This window comes from Prunus persica, chromosome G7 (assembly GCF_000346465.2).
Source record: "Prunus persica cultivar Lovell chromosome G7, Prunus_persica_NCBIv2, whole genome shotgun sequence".
NCBI lineage: Eukaryota > Viridiplantae > Streptophyta > Magnoliopsida > Rosales > Rosaceae > Prunus > Prunus persica.
In genome coordinates, this window is record NC_034015.1 from 10,900,781 (window position 1) to 10,922,743 (window position 21,963).

At 37.2% G+C, this 21,963-nt stretch overlaps 4 protein-coding genes across 4 annotated transcripts; all 4 read left to right on the plus strand.

The window, feature by feature from the left end:
• LOC18770320 (transcription factor bHLH130) lies at positions 3,603 to 6,111 on the plus strand. Its single transcript, XM_020568470.1, has 6 exons — positions 3,603 to 4,176; positions 4,830 to 4,933; positions 5,014 to 5,181; positions 5,404 to 5,469; positions 5,567 to 5,635; positions 5,716 to 6,111. The coding sequence occupies exons 1-6, from the start codon at positions 3,603 to 3,605 to the stop codon at positions 5,788 to 5,790; spliced, it is 1,056 nt and encodes a 351-aa protein (XP_020424059.1). The 3' UTR covers positions 5,791 to 6,111.
• On the plus strand, positions 8,298 to 10,871 carry LOC18770354 (ras-related protein RABA4d). Its single transcript, XM_007203941.2, has 2 exons — positions 8,298 to 8,897; positions 10,244 to 10,871. The coding sequence occupies exons 1-2, from the start codon at positions 8,671 to 8,673 to the stop codon at positions 10,683 to 10,685; spliced, it is 669 nt and encodes a 222-aa protein (XP_007204003.1). The 5' UTR covers positions 8,298 to 8,670; the 3' UTR covers positions 10,686 to 10,871.
• LOC18771029 (protein POLYCHOME) lies at positions 11,590 to 14,060 on the plus strand. Its single transcript, XM_020568471.1, has 3 exons — positions 11,590 to 11,700; positions 12,033 to 12,447; positions 13,128 to 14,060. The coding sequence occupies exons 2-3, from the start codon at positions 12,046 to 12,048 to the stop codon at positions 13,512 to 13,514; spliced, it is 789 nt and encodes a 262-aa protein (XP_020424060.1). The 5' UTR covers positions 11,590 to 11,700; positions 12,033 to 12,045; the 3' UTR covers positions 13,515 to 14,060.
• LOC18769545 (3,9-dihydroxypterocarpan 6A-monooxygenase) lies at positions 16,484 to 18,585 on the plus strand. Its single transcript, XM_020568469.1, has 2 exons — positions 16,484 to 17,634; positions 17,856 to 18,585. Exons 1-2 carry the CDS (start codon positions 16,717 to 16,719, stop codon positions 18,483 to 18,485), a joined length of 1,548 nt encoding a protein of 515 aa, XP_020424058.1. The 5' UTR covers positions 16,484 to 16,716; the 3' UTR covers positions 18,486 to 18,585.

Sequence of the window (21,963 nt, forward strand, 5' to 3'; positions counted from 1 at the left end):
CACACTAACTTATTTTGGTGCATGGGATTGAGATGAATGAAATTTATTACCCTTTTTTTCGTTTTGTTTAAGAGAACAAATGACTAACCCTAATATAAATTTTGGGGTTGTGTCCGTGTTTTTGTCTTATGCGCTAACAGTGCGTGAGTTATTTTGTAATCAATAAAATAAAAAATAATATCGTTCATTTCTCAATGTAATGATACTTTTTTTTTCTCTCTATAAAATTGTGATCTTTCTAGCATTACTTTAAACTTTTTACCGATGCGTAATGTTGATTATACTATTTGCAACTTTAGGGGCTGCTTTTGTTAGTTTTTAGAGGCCATGAACCAACTCTCACTCACCTCAAGCCACAGAGATGCGAAACGTAATTGATCCAAATTAGTTATATGTACAACAATGGAAACTTTCATATCCACATCACTAAGTGACTTAATATGGCGTAAAAACTATTCTTTTGTGGATATTTATTCAAAAACTCATTTTAATATGACATATTATACAAAAATTCATATAGAGCCTATTTGGAAAGAAAACCCCAAATTTAGTCACTTGTCATTTTCTTATTGGTTCTTAGTGTGTTAAAATTTTATGAGAACTAATTAGTCATTAGAAAATGACAAGTGACTATTTTTGGGTTTTTCTTTCCAAATAGACTTTTAAGGAATTTCTCGTATATAATATGTCATGTTAGAATGGGCCCACTTGTGGAAAGCCAATTTTTTACCCATGTCACAGAGAAAAACTTACCTATATCGAGGATATCATAGTGGCGCTATCCCGAGCCAATCACCCATTGCTGTGTGTTTTAACTTTTTGACATGGCAATGCGTGATAGACTTGGATACCGCTACAGTGACATTCCCGTTACATGTAAGTTCTTCTCCATGTCACAAAGTGATTTTATAATCTGAATCATGTACTTTTACGTGCCCTTCAAAAAATCATTCTTAAAAACAAAAGAATAGCCAAATTATAAATAAAAAAGAAAAAACCGCTTTTTTTGTCTGAAATTTTACTAAGATGCTCTATCTTCTAGTATCTTGGCCTTTTCAACCAAAAAAAAAAACTAAAATTCATATATGTTCAGTGGTCATGTCGTCATTAGATTAGACACACAGAAGAATAAATTCTCCTTTGATTTTTTCTTTAGTAATGCTCTTTCTCTAATTATATAGTAGTAGGTTTTGGTCGACAACAATGCAGAAAATATTCCAAATTACGACCCCAAGAAAAAAAAAAAGAATAATTTAATTATAATTATAATTTTTTAAAGCCAACGATAAAACCAAATGAAGAAAGAAAGAACATGCATTTAACAGACAAGAGAGGTAGTTTTTTTTGGAAAGGCGGCGTCTGGGGTTTTAGAGGCAAAAGCCAAAGCCAGAAAACGACGAGAAGAATCAGATGCATCCTGAATCTGATGCTCACGGGACGAAAGATGACTTCACAGCGTACCAGAAGTTATGCCCTTCTTATCCTCGCCACCAGCCATCGCTCGCTGCCGTAGCTCTCACCACAACTTGACACTATTCTTCAGGCACTATTTAGCAAATTATATAATTATTTCTCTCTTATTTCTCTCCATGATGTCAACTATTTTACACCAAACCCTAATCCGTACACATTCGAAATTGACGTCATATTTATCTAAAAAGTTCTTCATAGTGGAAGAATTTCTCAATTATTGTTCAATTTTAAGGGTCAATTATTATCTATTAGCAGTATTCTTGTGTCGAAGCTATTTCGGCTAACCGGACATATCATGACTGTTAAAATGACTAGCATTTTCAAGGGACCTCCGAGTCGGCAATGTTGGATCCCACCCACTTTTGTGATAAAATATGAAATTTAATCTTTGTTGGGACCAACACAATTATACATTGTTGTATTGCCTAGTCACTTGAAGTGACCAAAAGAATGTGTTTTTCACCCCCTAACCTAGCAAAGATAGATACCTCCACATCCAGCGCCGCATAATCTTCACCATTCCAATCCTCTCAATGTTGTCCCTTAGTTGTCCTCCAATTGGTTCCTGCTCCCTTCTAGGTGTATCGATGAGTTCGAATCTGGTGGATTTATGACTTCTCAATTTGGTGTCGTCCATCAATATGACCTTCTCTTCTCTCCTCTCGAATTGGCCTCAACTTTTGGTTATAGTTGATGCATATATCTTGGAAGATGTGTAGAGCTACGACACTGTCACGGCTTGAGTGCTTGCACCACCTTCTTCTTGTTTCATGGTTATGTTTGTTTTGCTTTATAGCTGTTTTGGGAGTTGTTGGTTTATGGTGGCAGATTTGTGGTGTTCATATTTTTCTGTTGTTTTTGTTGCTGTATTGTTATGTTGTCTTCAATTCGATTAATTTTTGTCAATTTTAATTTTGTTTATCTGTTGATATCATTGTCTGGGATAGTCTTGGTGCCCCTATTTATATGGTATTGTGGAGTACTTTTGAGCTTCCTTACTAGGTTGCTTTGTTTTGTTGTATTTGTATGCCAACCTTTTTCGGGTGAGTTTTTAGAATGAAATTCATTGTTCGACCAAAAGAAATAACTCACTTGAAGTGACCAACTTTTTCAATAAGGCAAATATGTAAGCAACATGCCACTTAAATTGTTAAAATACAAATTAAATGATGTGTTACAAGAAATTATTCAAAATATATACACATTTATTAGAAAAAGACATATTTTATCGTTATTCTAAATTATAAATACTTGAATAGCATTTGCAGTTTTTTTATATAAGCGATCGTCTAAACTACATATGAAAGGTGTTTTTCACACACATTAAACCAAGATGTCATTTGACTTAGAACACGAGACCTTTAATATACAAATAAATATTAATTTTCACTAGGCTAGACCTATAAGGTGGAAGTCAATATCAGTACACTTGCCCTTTAGATTTCCTAACTTTGGGAATCAATATTCCAAATCAATGCTTCTTTTATTGGTGTGTGTTAATTAAAACTGAAAATCACTAGGTATGTAAAATCAAGGATAATGATTATATAAATAACAAAAAGAGGAAACCCGAAAGTGCCATGTACAAAAGTAGCAAAGGGCAATTTAGCAAAAGAAGCAAAAAAGAGAGCGTTTGGTGGTGAGAGTGAGACTTAATACTAGAGAGATCGATAGCTCTCTGTACTTTTCCATTGGCCGCATCCCAACTCGTATCACAAGCAAGAAGTTAAATTCACTGCTCTCTCTCTCTCCTTCCCTTTCCTTCTCTCTCCAGCTCAAGATCTTCCTAGCTTTCGGTGCTATGAAAAGCTAATCTGAGGCTGCAGGCAATCTCTCTCTCCTCGCTTCATAATAGCCTCTGCATCTTTCTCTCTCTGTTTTCCACAGACAACACAGACCTCAAGGTTCCGTTTAATTACGGGCCTGTTTATCTTCTAGCTAAGGTTTCTGTCTCTCAGTGGCTTACGCTTCGGTCAAGCTTAGCTTTTCCATTCGGTTGCTTCTTCTACAAGATCTTATCCCACTCTGCTTAAAATTTAAGCTGAAATTTTGCTCCGGAAAGTGAAAGAAACAAAAAAGGAAGGAAAAAAATTCCGAGAATTTTCTCGGAAAAGCTACGTGAGCAGTGTATGTATAATGGTCCTCCAGCATCAAATTCTAGCACGAGCCCATTAATTCAAATCCCACAGTGGCAAACAGAGCAACCACCATTCATGGATTCAAATACCCATCAGAACTTGCACTCCCAAGAGCACCAAACTCACCAACCCAATTCTGGGTTACTGAGATTTCGCTCTGCTCCGAGCTCACTGCTGGCAAATTTCAACGAGAACAGCGATTTGGGTCTCATTGGTAAAAACCCAATTGAGGGTTCTGAGTCAGAGAGATTGTTTTCTAGATTTGCGAATTACACCCACACCAACGACTCGGATTCTTGGCCGTCGAGTTTTCAAGAGTTGGACGACAAGTCTACGGTGACGGCGACGGAGGCGGCGGTGACGGAGAGCCGTATGAGCTCACAGCAGCAGGGCTATTCTGGGCTCCCTCCTCATTATCCGAGACAGAGCTCGTTCAATGGCTCGTATGGGTTGGTGGGTTCGGCTGCAATGAATCATCACACTCAACCCAAGGCCGTTCACTCGAATCTTGTTCGACAAAGTAGCTCCCCTGCTGGGCTTTTCTCCAACTGCTCTGTTCAAAATGGTAATCTTTTTTATGCTCTCTTTCATTAGCTTATGATTACATGTCATTGTGTAATTTGAGTTGTTTAAAGATTTCCATTTTATTATTAGGTTATAGGTATTGAACTTCGATTTGGGAAGCTCATTTGCATTTTGGTTGAGTTGAGAGAAGATATTAACAAACGAGAAACAAAAAGAGTAAGAGATTGGATATAATTTGGAGGAGTGATATTAACCTCTACTAGGCAGAGTGCATTAGGCTCATCTTGTTAAGATTTCAGAGAGAAAGACCTGCGGACTTTACATTCTTTAACACATTTTTTGTGCTGAAAATTTAGCATCCCTATGGTTAATCTTATGGGAAATAATCGGTTGTGAGTTCAACTTCGAAGTGTGCTAACGGAGTTGAGGAAATTACTTTAATCATAAGATGTACTATTATGGACAACACTGATCTAGGATCCTCATAGTATTGGGAAAATTAGTCCTAATTAACAGCTGATAGATCACAATTAGCAAGGTACATTAAATAATTGAATATCTTAAAAGAAAAGTTCAGGCTATGCCACCATTAAAGGTACAGGAAACGATGGACTGAATGGTACTAATGGAGAACTAAGTCCATGCACAGACAGCTTGGAGATTGCAATGCTGATACTCGATTTTATGGTACAGGATTCCAATTCGGAACTTGGAATGATTCATCAAATTTTGCTGAAAATTTAGGTGGCATGCGAAGAGACCAAGATAATGACGGGAAGTTATTTTCTGTTCCTCAGGTACTAACTTGCGTTTGTGGTTGAATTTCCTCAAATTTTTTATGCATATTTAACTCATTCTGAATAATTTTCATGCTTAGAATGGAGAGCTTGAAAACCGGATTCATTTACTATCCCACCACCTGAGTTTACCTAAAACATCAGCAGAAATTGCCATGGAAAAGTTCTTGCAACTCCAAGATTCTGTGCCTTGTAAAGTTAGAGCAAAGCGAGGTTGTGCCACTCATCCCCGAAGCATTGCAGAAAGAGTAAATATTTTCCTATATCCATAGCCAGTTAAAATCTTTTGTTAGTGAGAAAAAGATTTTTTTCATACATAGTAACTTGGTATGTTCACCGTATCACTTAAAATTTTGATTTTTCTTCTTGGTCTTTGCTCCAAAAAAGAACATTCTCTATTTACTGAATGAAGTATTTGTGGCTTTACCCATGAATTTAAAGATGACAGTTGTGGGGTAATTTATTTACAGGTTAGAAGAACACGGATCAGTGAACGAATGAGGAAACTACAAGAGCTTGTCCCAAACATGGACAAGGTAGAATTTGATACAAGCATTTTACCCTCAGATCTATTGTCTACTTATCCTTGGAAACTCATGGCATTTCATATTTTTTTTATAAATTTCTTGGCAGCAAACCAACACAGCAGACATGCTAGATTTGGCTGTTGAGTATATTAAAGACCTTCAGAAGCAGTTCAAGGTATGAGAGAACTTAAATCAAGAGTGTCTGCATTGTGGACAAGCATCTGTTTTTAATCACAAACGTGTATTCTTTTGCAGACTCTTAGCGACGTTCGAGCGAACTGCAAGTGTTTAAACATGCAGAAGAAGCCGGTTTCGAATCAGATTGTTTGACGTGCTTTTCTGTACAGGAAACCAGGAGAGTGATGGGGGGAAAGTGGATTGAAACCACATAATATTTTCTTTTTAAGCAGTGAACATCAAGTAGAAAGTAAAAAAGAGATAGAAGGTATTGTAGTTTTTAGTGGGTTTGATGTAGAAGGTTGGTAGATTTTCCACCACAACATGGAGAGGGGACCAGGCCTTGTAAGCTAGGAAGCTTTTGATTCCCAATTACACAGTATATGAAATAAACATAAAAGAAAGTACATGACATGTTCTAATAATCAAGTCCTTTAAATTTGTCATTTTATATTGAGTGTCTTTTGTTTTGAATACAAGTGATAGTCTAAATAGAAATGGATTTTCTCACACACTCGCTACTAAAGTGTCATGTGGATTTGAACTTGAGACCACTAGACTGCAAGTCAATGTTCTTTTTTACTAGATTAAACCACATTGGCATTTTCTATTTAGCGAGACGGACAGAACATAGACATTTCTATTTCAGGCTGACTTTAGCTGCTTGCTTTGTTTTAATACTTCCGAGTCCGACAAGAAATATATCGAAGAATTGATTATCCAACTTATCCAGCAAAGGAAAAAACAAAGTTTAGCACAGTCAATGTGGTGAAGAAGGGTTAGTTTATGGTAATAAATTGGTTTCCTGTACGAGATCTTTGAATTCTCAAGGCATCTCTATGATCGTGGATACCTTTAATTATTGATGCCAACCACATATTTATGATCTGAAGACTTTTTTTTCGTAGTTTTTTCTTTTTTGGTTACAGATATATATATATTTTTGCTTTTGCAGCTGAACCTTATCCTGTCTTCAAAAGGTAAGCTCAGCACTAGATATTAAGCAGTTAGCAAAACAAAATTGCAGTATCAAAGCCCATGATCTCACCATCTTGTTTGTCCTTTTTTGGAAGATACTTATATGAAACTGGAATAATTGCATATTGCTATTTTTATCTAGTAATAATATAACATGTTTGATAATTTTTTTACGTGACATAATTTTATTGATTGAAAATAGTAAAATAGTGCTATTTCCGATGCAACCAAATTTTTTTCGTATTTTGGGGGTTTTATAATTGAAGAGGACGTAGGAGGCCTTGCAATGCGTAGACCATGGACCATGAATACTAGGGAGGCTCGTCGGCACTGTGAAAGGAAATGTAGTTTGTGTTGGAAGATATTGACTTTTATTATTTCCCAAACTATAGCTATAAAATACTCAATCACTTCCAACATTTTTTTTTTTCAATAATACTATGGACAACAACTTAATCACATAAATTTCTATGTCAATTTATGTAGCATGTGACATAATGTTGGCGTTACAAAGTCAAGTTCATAATAGAATAATGTGTCTATTATTGGTGGTCGTCATCTAGAGAATAATGAGATTTTTTATGGGCAGCGCGTCATGTTTGATGTTGCTCTCTCTCTCTCTCTCTCTCTCTCTCTCTCTCAACTGCTTCTAAATGAAGGGCCGAGATTTAATGGTTGTTGACATCTAACAGCCCAAATTAAACCAGATTTCAAAAATTTAGAAACTCACCCTTGTAGCACAAGAAAATAATTTCCATCCCATTTATTCTACCAGAAATGTAAATGGAGATGAAAATTAAGCTTTACGTCCCCAAAATTGCATCTCCCATGGGGAGGTGTTCTAATTTTTGTAGACTCTCATGAATGATAAAACCCCTGCATGGGAGACTAATTAGCAAACAAAAACATTGGTGGTTGGTCAGCCACAAAAAAATGTTTTATGATCTTTATTTTTTATATTTTTAACAGGATCTAGATCCAAAGTCTACCAATTCCTCACTCCACCCTAATGCCATCGAAAGTTAGAGCTTAGAGGCAAATGTTGGGTGATTGAACCAAACTAAGATTTTGATGTGCAGTAGATGTGTGTTAGGGCAGTCGACTATGACAATGAGTCTGCTTCCTTCCGCTTAAATTCGAATTCTCATCTCGTAAATTAATAGGGAGATTCACTATTATACCCAATATGGGGGCCAAAATTATAAAAATACCCTATATAAAATGGACTTTAGAAACACACCCAAAGTCCATTTACAACATAACAAAAAAGCTTTTAACTTCTTATAAATTACAAAACTGCCATCAATTTCTTAAAACAAGCCCAACCCCAAAATCTCATAAAAATACCCAAAGCACTCAATAGGGCATCAAAGTAATTTAATAATTAATATTAAATTCAATAAGGCCAGCTATCATTTTTTGGGTTTTTTTTGGGTTTGTTTATAGGAATTCAATTGTGTAGGGTTTATTTATAATATTAGTGCTAGAAATGGGTATATCACTAAATATCTCATTAAATTAATTTAGAGTAATTTAGATTATCATTTGTATAAATAGAAAATTATGTTGTTGTTTGTTTCTAGGGCATTAGCCAGAATGTCACACATGGCGCCCACGGGCCCTACCTATCAAACACACGATCCAGATCTCACCATTTGTACCAAAACTGTTGTACCGGCAAGTACACTCAAAACTATTCTCACAGTGAACTTGTAAAACCGTTAATGGGACCCGGACTAGCCGATGGTTTCCCCGCCTCTAACTCCTCTCTCCCTCCCCTTCTCCACAAATGACCAAACCACCATGTCCAGCTCCTAACAAACTCTCCTCTTCCTTTCAAACCCTAATTTTACCACATTTCCCATTCTCTCCCTCTCTGTTTCAGTAATTCTCCAAACATACCCCAATTCCAGCTCTGCTGCAGCACAAGCTTTTCATGTCCAACAAAATGCACCCACATGGTTGATCTGAAAAATTCACATTGTTTCAATTTTTTTTTTATGTTCCAAATTGTGGGTTTGAGAAGCAATCTGGTGTGGTTTGATCACGGTGAGGATGTCGAATTTGTACGGAGATTACAATCAGAAAATTGATTATGTGTTCAAAGTGGTGTTGATTGGAGACTCCGCGGTTGGAAAAACACAGCTGCTCGCGCGCTTTGCTAGAAATGAGTTCAGTGTGGACTCGAAAGCCACAATCGGGGTCGAATTTCAGACGAAAACTCTTGTTCTCGATCACAAGACGGTGAAGGCGCAGATTTGGGACACTGCTGGCCAAGAAAGGTGCACCATTGTCTCCAATAACTTTTCTTGTTTCATTTTTGGAAAATGATGAAAATTTTGCTTAATTATTATTTGGAGATCATCTAGGATATCTTGTTGCACAAGGCATACCCATTAAATGGATGGTAACAATAAAGGATCTGTATTTCTAGTTGGAGGGCTCCACTTGTGTTTGTTTTGGAATTGCTGTTCCATTTGTTCTTAAACAAAAATGTTTACCAATCAATAAAACAGAAGATGCTGCAGGATGAGCAGATTTCAAGGATTTGATCTAATGTCTGGTCTGGAAATATGAATACTATCTTTGTGGGGAGGCCTCGGTTTTTCGAAAGCATATGAAATAGAATGGTGCTGCATTTAAGGTTGCACACAGCAATGATGTAGAGACACAAAACAGGTGTTTAGCTTGACGGCATCATATGTGAGTTCAGAAATTTGAGATGAAATACAGTTTTTAAGGATTTGAAGTTGCATAGTTGTTGGGGTTCTCTGCTGTGCTACCTTGAATTTATCTCGTGGCCACCAGATGCCATTGATGGATTGCAATATAACATCCCCACCTCATTCCAGCCAGCAAGATCTTCTTTATCAGTGATGATCTTATGCATCTCATCAAGCTAATGGTGGTGTAGACAGAGGTCTGCCACCTCAGGAGCTGCATTTGCTCTTCCATCTTCACCTTCATGTACAACCCTCCAAACACATCTGCATTCTGTCCCCTTATTATCTCTTCGCTGTTGATTCCTCCACTCATCATTCTTGATCACCTTTCCTTCACCTAGCATCCATTTCCTTCTGACTTAATTAAAGATGAATGACTGATTTTTTGGAAACTTGCACACCGAAAACAAATCATAATTTCGATCTAGTTTGTTACTTGTTAGGGACTCTACGAATGCACTCTGTGTGGACAGAATGAGATCTCACCGGGTTACATCTCATTGATTGCTTATTTAGGATACATTTCTTGCTACAATCTGGTCTCAGTGGTTTCCAATGTAGGTGTACTATATGGACATGGGAAGCGCTTATCGTCTTTGAAGGAGAATCTTTTATGTGACAGCTTCAAATGGATATTATCAATATACTTTGTGATTCTGTGAAAATTAGAATTTGTGAATGAAGCTGCTTTTGTATGAAATGTAGAACTTTTAGACTCTTTTTGGTTTCCTTTTGGGAAACATAGAATTGTGAAACCTCAAAATGTCCTAATAAGTGACAGCTTGGACTGAGTAATTGCAAGAAATCACTGTAACATTTGTTGTTTGCCAAAATACAAAGAGTGCTTTCCGTCTTTGATTATAATTTATGGCCTCTAGAACTCATCCCCTTGATTATCTCTTCAGGTACAGAGCTGTCACGAGTGCCTACTACCGAGGCGCAGTCGGAGCAATGCTGGTTTATGACATGACAAAGCGCCAATCATTTGATCACATGGCTAGGTGGTTGGAGGAATTAAGGGGCCATGCTGATAAGAACATTGTTATTATGCTCATCGGCAACAAATGCGACTTGGGAAGTCTCCGAGCAGTGCCAACTGAAGATGCACAGGAGTTTGCTCAAAGAGAGAACCTATTTTTTATGGAGACATCTGCTCTTGAAGCCACCAATGTCGAAACCGCCTTCTTGATGATTTTAATGGAGATATACCGGATAATGAGCAAGAAGACCCTCGCTTCCAATGATCAAGATGGTGGAGATTCAGGGCTTCTAAAGGGAACTGCGATTATCGTTCCTAGTCCAGAGTCGGATGCCTCCAGGAAGGGGGGCTGCTGCTTTTCCTCCTAATTTTATCAAACTTTTATTTTCAATTTTTTTGAGGCTTAATTTCCAGAAAACAGCCTCCATTAGTATATGGAATTGGAAGCTGTTTGTTCTATTTTTTAGAATATAGAATCTTTTGTACAAAGTTTCTCAGAATTGATGTATGATTTGGATTTTGGTCACTTCAAGCGCAGCATTCAAGAGTTTTTATTTATTTATTTTATTTAAATTGTTTGATTTATGTTCTCATAAATTTCAGTTCTTAATTATGTCTGTTTTGCATAGCAACAGGTTTAAAATGTATCATCATGGGGAACTAATTGTCTATCATATTAGCAGCCACTACATCCATAACATTGACCAAATTATAGTTTATGTCTAATTTTAATTTGATTGTTATTACATCTTGTCTCTTGACTTGGAAAGGCATTGTATGATTACAATTTGCAATTTTTTTGTTTCATAAATTAATATGATACTTATTTTAATTTAATTAAGTATACAACAAAGTGTCGTTCATGAGATATGAAACCCAAACTCGTTAGGTTTTTACAATAGGGTAGAGAGCCTAAATTGTACCGCCAAATAATTGTATTTACTCGAATTCAAAATTGATGGCTTTTAAGAGAAGAGTTGACCATAGTCGAGAAAATCAATTATTTCATAATCTAACAATTTATTTAAACTTTGAAATCTAGTTATGAGAAAATAACTTGGAGATCCAAAATCTAAAAACAAACTTGGCTAGTTTATCCCGCTCATTAAGAAACTTTGAAATTTATTGGACAAAGACAATTCGAAATTTGGATCCCGCTTAGAAGAAGTAAAAGATAAAAAGCCAAACACGTGCGAAATTTCCCAACACGTGCGAAAATTTGGGGTTGGCGTTTGGGCGTCTACAAGACCGCCCATTTTTCCAGTTTGAAAATTTGCCCATTCGCTCTCTCACAAATCCAAGCTTCCTCTTCTTCTACTTTCAGAGGCCCCCCCACTTTACGCTGTCAAACGAAAACGCTCCAAAACCCTAATTCTCCTCCAGGTAAATCAATGGCCATCGGGGTTTCTTCTCTTAGGTCGATTTGTATGCTAAAATGAAGCATCTGGATCGCCCCTAAGATTATCATTTCCGATTGAAATGTCATCTGGGTCGGCAAAAATTCGGGGTTTCTTGATATGGTTACCCCTGATAGTAGAAGTTTCGATAGTAGTTTGCCTCCGAAAATTTTGCATTTTCTGGGGAACTGAGAGCTCTGCTCTCTTTTCCGTTGTGAAATCTCTTAAACTGTTTAGATCTGATTCAGGAACTCGTCCCGTTTTCTTGCGACAACCTTTGATTTTCTGTTTGATCTAAATTTCCTTTTGCCTTTTCAGTTTGTATCGTGAAATGGCCGAAGCAAGAGATAGACTGTCAAGGCCGTCTGTTGATCTCGCAGACACCTATGCTCAATGGCTATCGCGCAATCGCAGTATATACATAGATCCGCCAGAGCAGGTTCTTCAGGTTGTTCCAGACTTGTCGAGAACGCCAGCGAGACAGAGAGCCCCAACAGCATTAGGGTTTGGGGCCACCGGAGTTGTTGGTGGTGGAGGGCTCCTGAGGAGCAGTTTGAGGACTCCGAGGACCGGAAATGGGCGTGGTCGGATCCCATTTGGGTTTACGACACCGGCCAGAGAGAACACGCCCCCGGCCGGGAGTTCTCGCCGGAGAAGGGGCAGATCCAGTAACAGCGTGTTACCTTCTTGGTACCCAAGAACCCCTCTCCAGGATATCAGTGCTGTTGTGAGGGTAAGAGTCACTTTCTTGACCCTTTGTCTTTCTGTGTTGCTTGATTAGTTTATTGAACGATGGATTTAATTGCGTTTATCTGACGGTTGCATATGGCCTTAGTTTGATTGGTTTAATTTGATTGAGTTAATTTCATGTCTGTTTGATTAATTTGAAGTAACCCATTTCGTGGTTGATTGATATATCATATTGGTTTCACTTTTTCTTTGTTTGTAGTAATTGATGTATTAATTTTATTGCAATTTGGTCTGGGTTTGATTGATTCTTATTCTGTAGCAATTAATGTGTTGAGCGCATGTCTCCCTAAATCTTGATTTGTTGTGTTCTCTCGGACTGCATTAATGTCTTGTTGTCATGGGGTTTAGAATTTATAAAGATGAAAAACACAAGTGTATGTATTTGGTGTATGGTAAGAAGTTGTATAAAAATTTAGTTGAGTAGTTTTTTATTTTAATTTTTATTATGAGGAATCTGAGGTCCCAGTTCTCCTGGCAAACAGGTGGTTTTGCGTTAATTGTGTGTTGGTTCAGCTTTTATGGCCTGAATAGTATGCACATTTATTCTATTGTATGTACTTTGTATACTAGTTGTGGTATAATGCATTGATTAGCTCATACTTGTTATACAATATGAATATCTCTTTCCATACTTCAATTGCCCAATTTAATACTTTTAAGCAGGCCATTGAAAGAAGAAGAGCACGCTTGGCTGAGAACGATGGCCAACACACTGAGGGTCAAGTTCCACAGGGCCGGAATATCCTCGATCAGTATCTGCTAGTGCCAGGTGCTCAACTTGAGCATGGTGTTCCTGTTACTCCATATTCAGCTGTTCGAACCAAGCAATGCCCACCTCCTTCCATTGGTAGAGTACAGAAAATTATAAGGGAAGCCACTAACACTCAGACTGCTGAAGGAGAATTTCTTACACCACAGAAGAAACTATTGAACTCAATTGACACGGTTGAGAAAGTGGTGATGGAAGAACTTCAGAGGCTGAAGAGGACCCCAAGTGCTAAGAAGGCTGAGAGAGAGAAAAGAGTTCGAACTTTGATGTCAATGCGATGAGGGAGCAGCAACATTAGCATTGGAACATAGGATTGGACAAGGTTTAACGCAGTTGCGACTTATCACCTTCTGGTGATACATTTCTGACCCTCAGTTAGACGTATCACCTTCTGGTGATACCGTTTTGATCCTCAGTTAGACGGTTATCATCTTCTGGTGATATTGCCTACCATATGACTCTTATCATCTTCTGGTGATATTGCCTACCATATGACTTTTATCATCTTCTGGTGATTACTTTGACTTAGCAGATTTTGTTTTTGTTTTGAAACTTAATGTGCTTAAGGTCTTAGTATACATGGGCAGTTATCACTGCTAAAGTTCTCAGTGTGAGGTTACTATATTCCTTTTGTCTAGTTGCCATCATTCTTTGATGGTCTTAGCAGTAGATAAGTGGTTGAAATGGTGTATATATAGGGCCACATCTCCATCTTTGTTGTATTTGTTCAGATCATTTCTCATGTACAATGAGGCCAATTACTTTTCGTGTATGATGTGAAGCATTTGTTCTTATCAAATGCAGTTCGATTCTCTAATGTTTTGGAATTTGATCTTCATTCATAGATAGATGCAGCTGTTAAATGTGAGAATTAAATGCTGATTTGAGCATATACTATGGAATTAGAAAAAAATGAACAAGTTGATGAGAAATACCATAACACGACAATTTTGAGCTAACAGAGCAAGAAATTGATGGGAAAAACAAAGAAGGAAATATTCACCTATCACAGAGAAAGAAGACATAAATCTAGCAGCAGGCTGAGATATGTCATGTCTGGATTCAGATTACTGCGTACCTGCTACTCGAGTTCGGCTCGATACAAAGTCAAGCCTCCACATTTTTACTCTTACAGTTGGTAAGTTATATAGCCAAGTGGAAGAAGTGAAACAGGGGAAGTGGGATTGTTTGATCCAAACAGTGAATTAGTATTGGAATTATGTGGGACGAGTTTAAATTTGCCATTACCAAATTGAAGTGATTGCAAAAACCAAGCTGCAAGCTGGTAGGGTAATGTATTGTGGTATGGATATTCACCATTAACAAAAGATAAGAACCAAACCAGAGGAAGAACTAGTATTGGCTTTTCGCAATGGTAGCCATCAATGCTCTACTTTCAGATTTTCATTACCTTCTATTATTGGTTCATTACATAATAAATAATAGTGTGCCGCTATTTCCACCCCATGTCTTATTTTCCAATTCACTATATCTTCCCACCCACCGTGTTAAGTTTAAAAACTACAATCTTATCTTTCTATCCATCATTAATCCTAAAATACCATTTAATTATTAATTCAAGCAAATTCTCTTTGCTAATCATTAGTAGTTGAGTTATCAAGAGGTAAATTTGTGCCGGGATGGGAAGGGTGCTGAGGCGTTTGATCTACTAGAGGATCGATTTCAGGAAAGGGGACAGTAAGATGGGGGGAAAACTTACAAGACTGGTCCTGTGAGTTGAGTTCAAGACGTATATACCTTATCCTTGTTTGGGTTCATATATGAGATTGGAAATCTCAAATATCATGAGACGCCGAGTTTCGACGATATGGTCAATGCTGATTGAATGCAATAATGTGACTGTGCCACTATTGACTATTGGGATGAAGGTGTAATGGCATAGCATGTATGTTCTGCTATGCGCTTGGTGGCTCGCTTGAATCACTATTCAAGGATGAGCTGGGATTGCTCACAATGGTGGAGGTTAGTTTATGCATTTCTAGGAGACATTAAAAATCAAGGAGAGTAGAGTAGGTGGATTAATTATGTCAGTTGAGTTGAGGTTTTTTGTCCTAAGTTATTAAAATTCATTTTATAAAAGGGTAAATTTGTCTTTAAAATTTGAAGATAAGATAGGTGAAGAAACAGGATATAGGGATAGAAATAGTAGCAGGTTAAAATTTTTGAGCAAGATTGTCTCTATGGCACTGGATCACTTTATCATTAAATTTCCTACTAGTTTTAGTGGGCATGAATCTAGTGGTTTTTGGCCATTAATATGTACATGTTTTATATTAAAGCTTATTGGAAATTAGTTCATAGAGCTATGAACTAGCGTGTTTTATGTAATTCAATGTGTTCTTTTATTTCTATAATACAATATAGAAATTGTAAGTTAACAAAATCACTAGATTTTAAGCTAGTCCACCGGTTGAAAAATGTCTGGTTTCGCCTTTACATAAATTATATATTAATACAAAACAAAGAAGAGTGGGGCTCAAAATAGAAAGCTCGCGGACTAAATGGCAAGCAGTTACATTCAGTGTAGGTCGAGGTGTACTTAGCCCCTCCTCCAAGAGAGAAACCCTCATGTAATGGGAATAATATTTTTTGTTATCTCTGGCCAATAATGCAATGACATGTAGGATAACTTTTCCACATGTCATTGTGTTATTGGCCGAAAATAGCAAAACAGTGCTATTCCCGCTACATATAAGTTTTTTTGCTTGTCTGTTGCACCTCTTTTGTTATTGGGCCTTTATTTGTTTTGGCAGTGAGCTTTGTACTATTTTGGGCCTTGTCAAAGAGTATAGATTCCACTTCTAATCAATTCTAGCTAATTCATTGAACTATCTACCTTAAGTTTTATTTATCTAATGAAATTCAAGTTTGACCCAAAAAAAAAAAAAAAAAAAAAACATCTTCCTCTTTTTTGGTGTTGTTCAATTCTGTTCAAGTTTTTACTTTTATTTTTATATTACATGAATGGAATTTAATTAAGGATGAGATGACACATAATGATGGTGCCCCTAATCTTCTTATCTTATTAAACAATGTTCTAGGACCACAACCATTCGTACGAGGACCACTCAATTATGATGAAGATAATAAAAATCTAAGCTAGCAAAGCACCAAACACAAGACTTTCAGGTTTTGCAATCGGTCGGTTCTCTGATCAAAACCCCAATTCAAAATTTTAGAATTTAAGGACCTTCTTAAACTCTATTATTGTTTGTCTTTTCCATAAAGCAAAACTGGGGAACAAGATTCTAATTGGGTTTCCAGCAATCCCATCACCATACCAACTTTCTTTCTGTCCACAGGACAAATATGAAAGTGTAAATATATTCTTGATAGTGAAAGCCTGCCCTTATTGATACCCCACTCCCAAAAACTAAAGGGAAAACATATACTATATATCTAGGCTAATTGTGAATCCCAAACCCTAACATATCAACAATATTTGCTCTACCACAAATCCATATGGCCACTTATATTCCTATTGACATGCCCTATTACTACTTGCCATTCTTCATTTGCTTTATCTTTGCCTTCCTTGTCCACTTCTTCATCAAAAGCTATATCAAACCAAAGCCTTCAAGTCAAGACCCACCTAGTCCGCCAGCCCTACCCATCATTGGTCACCTCCACCTCATTGGCTCTGTCCTCCCCAAGTCATTCCAAACACTAGCTCGCCGCTATGGCATCCCTCTCATGCAGCTACGCCTCGGAGCTGCCACATGCATTGTGGTTTCAAGTGCTGAAGTTGCCAGAGAAATCTTCAAGACTCATGACATCATATTTTCTTCGAGGCCCGAATTTGGTTCCTCCGAGCACTTCATTTATAGAGGCTCTCGATTTCTCTTGGCCCCCTACGGAGAGTACTGGCGGTTTATGAAGAAGCTTTGCATGAATAAGCTTTTGGCTGCTCCACAACTCAATTTATCTGTTGATATTCGCGCAGAGGAGGTGGCGAATCTTGTGGAGAAGGTAACAAAGAGGGCAAGAGAGGGACAACCTTGCAATTTGAGTAGTGAACTAACGACATTGACGAACAATACGATATGTCGGATGGTGATGAGCACGAGATGCTCGGGAAGTGACAATGAGGCCGAGGAGATTAAGAAGCTCATTGATGAGTGCATGAAGCTTGGAGCCAAGTTGAGTGTGGGTGATGTGTTGGGGCCTCTCAAGATATTTGATTTCTCCGGTACTGCGAAGAAGCTTGGATCTGTGTTACAGCGGTTTGATGGGCTGGTGGAGAGAATCATGAAAGAACATGAAGGAAGGTCTGAAGTAGGAGAGCAAGGGAGAGATTTGATGGATATATTGTTGGAGATATATAGAGACCCTACTTCTGAAGTGAAGTTATCAAGGAATGACATTAAGTCCTTCTTGCTTGTAAGATCTTCAATTCTTTGGCAGGCTATATTGATCTCTTCTCTGTCTCTGTCTCCCTTTCATTGACATGCAATTAATTTAGACCATTAATTAGGTGAAATGTTATTTTAAAATGTAGTGCCAAATTTACAGTATGATAACATAACGTATCAGATATCGAGTAAGAAAACACTTTTTGTTACTGACCCAATTGTTTGATAATTTTGAATGTGCTTATTTAGGACATATTCATGGCCGGCACTGACACGTCATCAGCAGCCATGCAATGGGCCATGGGAGAGCTCCTCAGTCATCCACAAGCTTACAAGAAGCTCAGGGAGGAGATCGATATAGTTGTGGGGGTTAAGAGATTGGTCAGAGAATCAGACATCCCAAATCTCCCTTATCTTCGAGCTGTTATCAAGGAAATCCTAAGGCTTCACCCTTCAGGACCTTTCATCATTAGGGAATGTGGTGAGGACTGCAAGGTATACGGTTCAATTGTTAAGGCAAAGGCACGCATCCTAATCAATGCTTATGCAATCATGCGCGACCCAGATTTGTGGACGGATCCAGATGAGTTCATACCAGAGAGGTTTCTTGATAGCTCAGAGGAGAAAATTGGAGAGCATCAAATGGAGCTGAAGGGCCAGAATTTTCGATACATCCCGTTTGGAAGCGGGCGGAGAGGTTGCCCTGGTGCATCTCTTGCTATGCTGGTGATGCATTCGACGATTGCAGCCTTAGTACAGTGCTTTGATTGGAAAGTCAAGGATGGGGAGAAGATTGATTTGGAATTAGGGTCAGGGTTTGCAGCTGAAATGGCAAAATCACTTGTGTTATACCCCATAGCACGTCTCAATCCGTATTAAAGCATATGTCGTTGTGGAATATTTCAAATAAAAAGGTGTTTTGTATGAAGGGCTACTAAAAAAAGGGACACCTTTAGGATACTTTACAAATTTTTTTTTCAATGATCCAAATCTATTTTTTAGGTCTTCATTTATATATCATCTTTGCAAAAAAAATAAGACAAATCAGAAACCGTTTCGATATCCAATTGTGTCCTACAAAATCAATGAACATGGTGCTTCAAGAAAGTACTAGAATTTTAATAATTCAATTGAGTGGTAAAATGATATCGGATTTAAGTGATTTTTTGTAGAGATGATCTTCGAATAAGTATCTACAAAATAGATGTTTTGGAAGCTTATTTGAAGAATTCCTCAACTGAAGCTCTCTATATATATATTATGTGTGTGTGGGTTAAGTTTGGTTGTTGTAAAGATTGTTCTATTTTATCAAATACAAATAAGTAGTAGGAAATTGTTATATTCAGTAGTAAAGATATCGATCCAATAATGTCCGTATGACGATTCATCATAATCATATATAATTAAACAATTGCCCATTGCGATTGGTAAAGCAAAATGAAGTTTGTGGAAGCAATTGCCTCTTGACTGCTTGAACCTATTATTACTTGTCATTCAACAGCATTGAGCTGAGTCCAATTTTCCTTTTACGCTTTGTCCTGTGCCTCCCTGTTACCTTTCTAATTTATTGACACATGTACTTACACTTATCTTATAACATAACAGTGTTAACTTTTTAATAAATAAAAAACTAAAACAAAGCTAATTATTGAAAAGAGAGAGAAAAAAAAAAAAAAAACAGCCACAACCATAACCACACCCACCCACTGGCCGACCACCCAACCTGGACAGCCAACCCACCCATCCAACTAGGTCAGCCAGCCCACCTCGCCGGCGACAACCCTCTCCCAGCCGCTGCAGGAAGCAGCCCCTCTTCTCTTCTATGTCCTCCCTCTTTATTAAGCAACACCAAACTCATAAATCTGATTTCTTTTTCATGGGCTTAGCTGCTGCAGAGGGTTAAAGGTGAAGGGATGTTGAGGCCACAACACACTACGGTTGATTGCACAAAACATCCTAGAATTTTGAAGCCCTTTAATGTCATTCTTGTTTGAGGTTTTAACAGATGAGATTGACGATGTTGTTAGGGTTTTGAGTTTAGGGAAGAAAATGGTAAAGTAGGAAAAGAAAGAGAGAGAAAAGAGATATTGAGATAATGAGGTTTCTGGCGGCAAGGAGGAGAGGGGTTGCCATCGACGGGATGGGGTGGCTGACCAGGTTGGATGGGTGGTGGGGTTGGCTAAGGTTGCGCGGTCGATGGGGCTGTAGTGGCTGTTGTTTTTTGTTTTTTATTTAATAATTAGCTTTGTTTTTGTTTTATTTTTATTAAAATAGTTAACACTGTTATGTTAGAAGTTAAGTATAGGTACATGTGTTAATAAATTAGAAGAGTAACAGGGGCACAGGAAAAAGGGTAATAGGAAAATTGGACTCTATTGAGCTGGACAAGGAAAGGACCATGTTAAACATTAATGCACACTTGTGTGATAAAATTAAAAAATTCTAGAATAATTGAGAGAATTACTAAGTAAAAGTTAGTTGACTCTTACTAGAACCATATTAATAATTATCTATTGTAATTGTAATTTGTAACTAGAGAATTCTAAAATTATAGGACTAATTTGTAGCTAAAAATGCTTTAGCTAAGTCAGTTACTGTGCAACCGACTTGTCCAAGTAATTGCCGACTTAGATAGTCGGTTAGCACTTGTATAAATATGCCTACAGCCCACTCAAGTAATCAAGCTGAAAACTACTACTTGTGTCCTATATCCAAAGCCTTGTACCTTTCCAACTTCATTAAAATAAAATTACTTTGTTACTCTTTCAAAAGTTTTCTGTTCCAAGTTAAGCTATTGTCCTAAACACTAACCATTTTCGAAACCTCTTCTCCCATAAACTAACAGACCAATAAATTCAAAACGTAGTAAATGATGAGTTTTAAAAATTGAGGTTATCTCATAGGAGATATATGATAGCTCATTATCTGTTGGAGTAATTTTTGCACGTTTCGGATACACTATAGCTATTATTTTTTTGTTGTGGTTGCCAAAGTTAGGAAAGGGGAGCCCTTTTCTACTAGACTAGCCCCATTGACCAAAGTTGACGTGCTTGAATTAATAGAGTAATGAAAATTATAGCTGAAAATTTATGTACTTAATTTTGGTTTAGAGCCATTACTCAAATAATCCTCTTTTTAGTGTTCAACCCTTCTATACTTGACCCTCGAAGCTGCCACAAAGCAATTAATCCAGACCACCAGTCACTCTTCTTTGCTCCATGAAGGTGGTTTTTGATTGCAAACAAGAAACGTTTTTTTAAATCTAAATTTATTAAAGATCAAAGCCCATTTTAAGCAAGACAGGGGAAAGAAAAAGAACACAAAGCAGAATCCAAAACTCAGCAACCAAGAAGATAAGTATCTCTCTTAATTGATCTCTCTTTAGGGTTATGCAGATACATCAATAAAGTACAAATAGTCCTTCAATCAATGACAGAAGTTTATGAAGATAAGTATCTCTCTTAATTAATCTTTGCCCATCCTAGTCATCTGGTCCCCAGGCTTACATCATATTGAAAATTAAGGAAGTCCAAAAGTTTATCAAAAACAGTCCTCCTAATACAAACGATGTTAGGTCAGATGTCTATTAGACATCTAAAGTTTTATTCTTTTGGGGTGACTTCAATTACAATTTTATTATAAAGTACGTTTAATGATTTAAGGACCACAATAGAATCACCCTATTTTTATTTGTGGTCCTAAAATCCTATTTCTTTTGTTTTTTTAGACAAAAAATAGGCTGACATCAAACAGCTAATGGGCGTACGGATATTTGTTTCACATTATAAAATAATGGAGGGAAGGACATGATGACCAGAGAAGACAATGATCCCCAAATATAGAGAAGAAACAGTTTTGTTGCATATAACTTGTATTTTCGCATATATGTGATGCGAATCTCACAATTTCTCATCCGCTTTGATCTTTTGATTTACCAGTATACGAATAGTCGCAGCAGGTCTTGCAATTTATTTGTTAAGGTTGACTTCAACATCATAATTTGGGATGACCGGCAATGATTATTTGGTCTAGTGACATTTAGTCTCCACTTTGTTGAAGAAGTTTTAAGATTAAATCTTATGGCGACATTTGTTGAATAACATAAAAAAGGCTACATTCATATCCATTATTTGAAGTGTTTCAACCAAAAAACACTCTCAAGCACATTCTTGATATTGACATGATGAAACCACATAGGCAGATAACCCATTGTAAATTGTAAAAGATTAATCTTTCAGGACAATGCTAAAGGACCACCTTCTTACATATTAGATTATGTGATTGATGTGTGCTTATATGCCTCAATTATTATCGTTAATTGTTAATTAATTAGCACATTGATCGTCATCTCATTGAT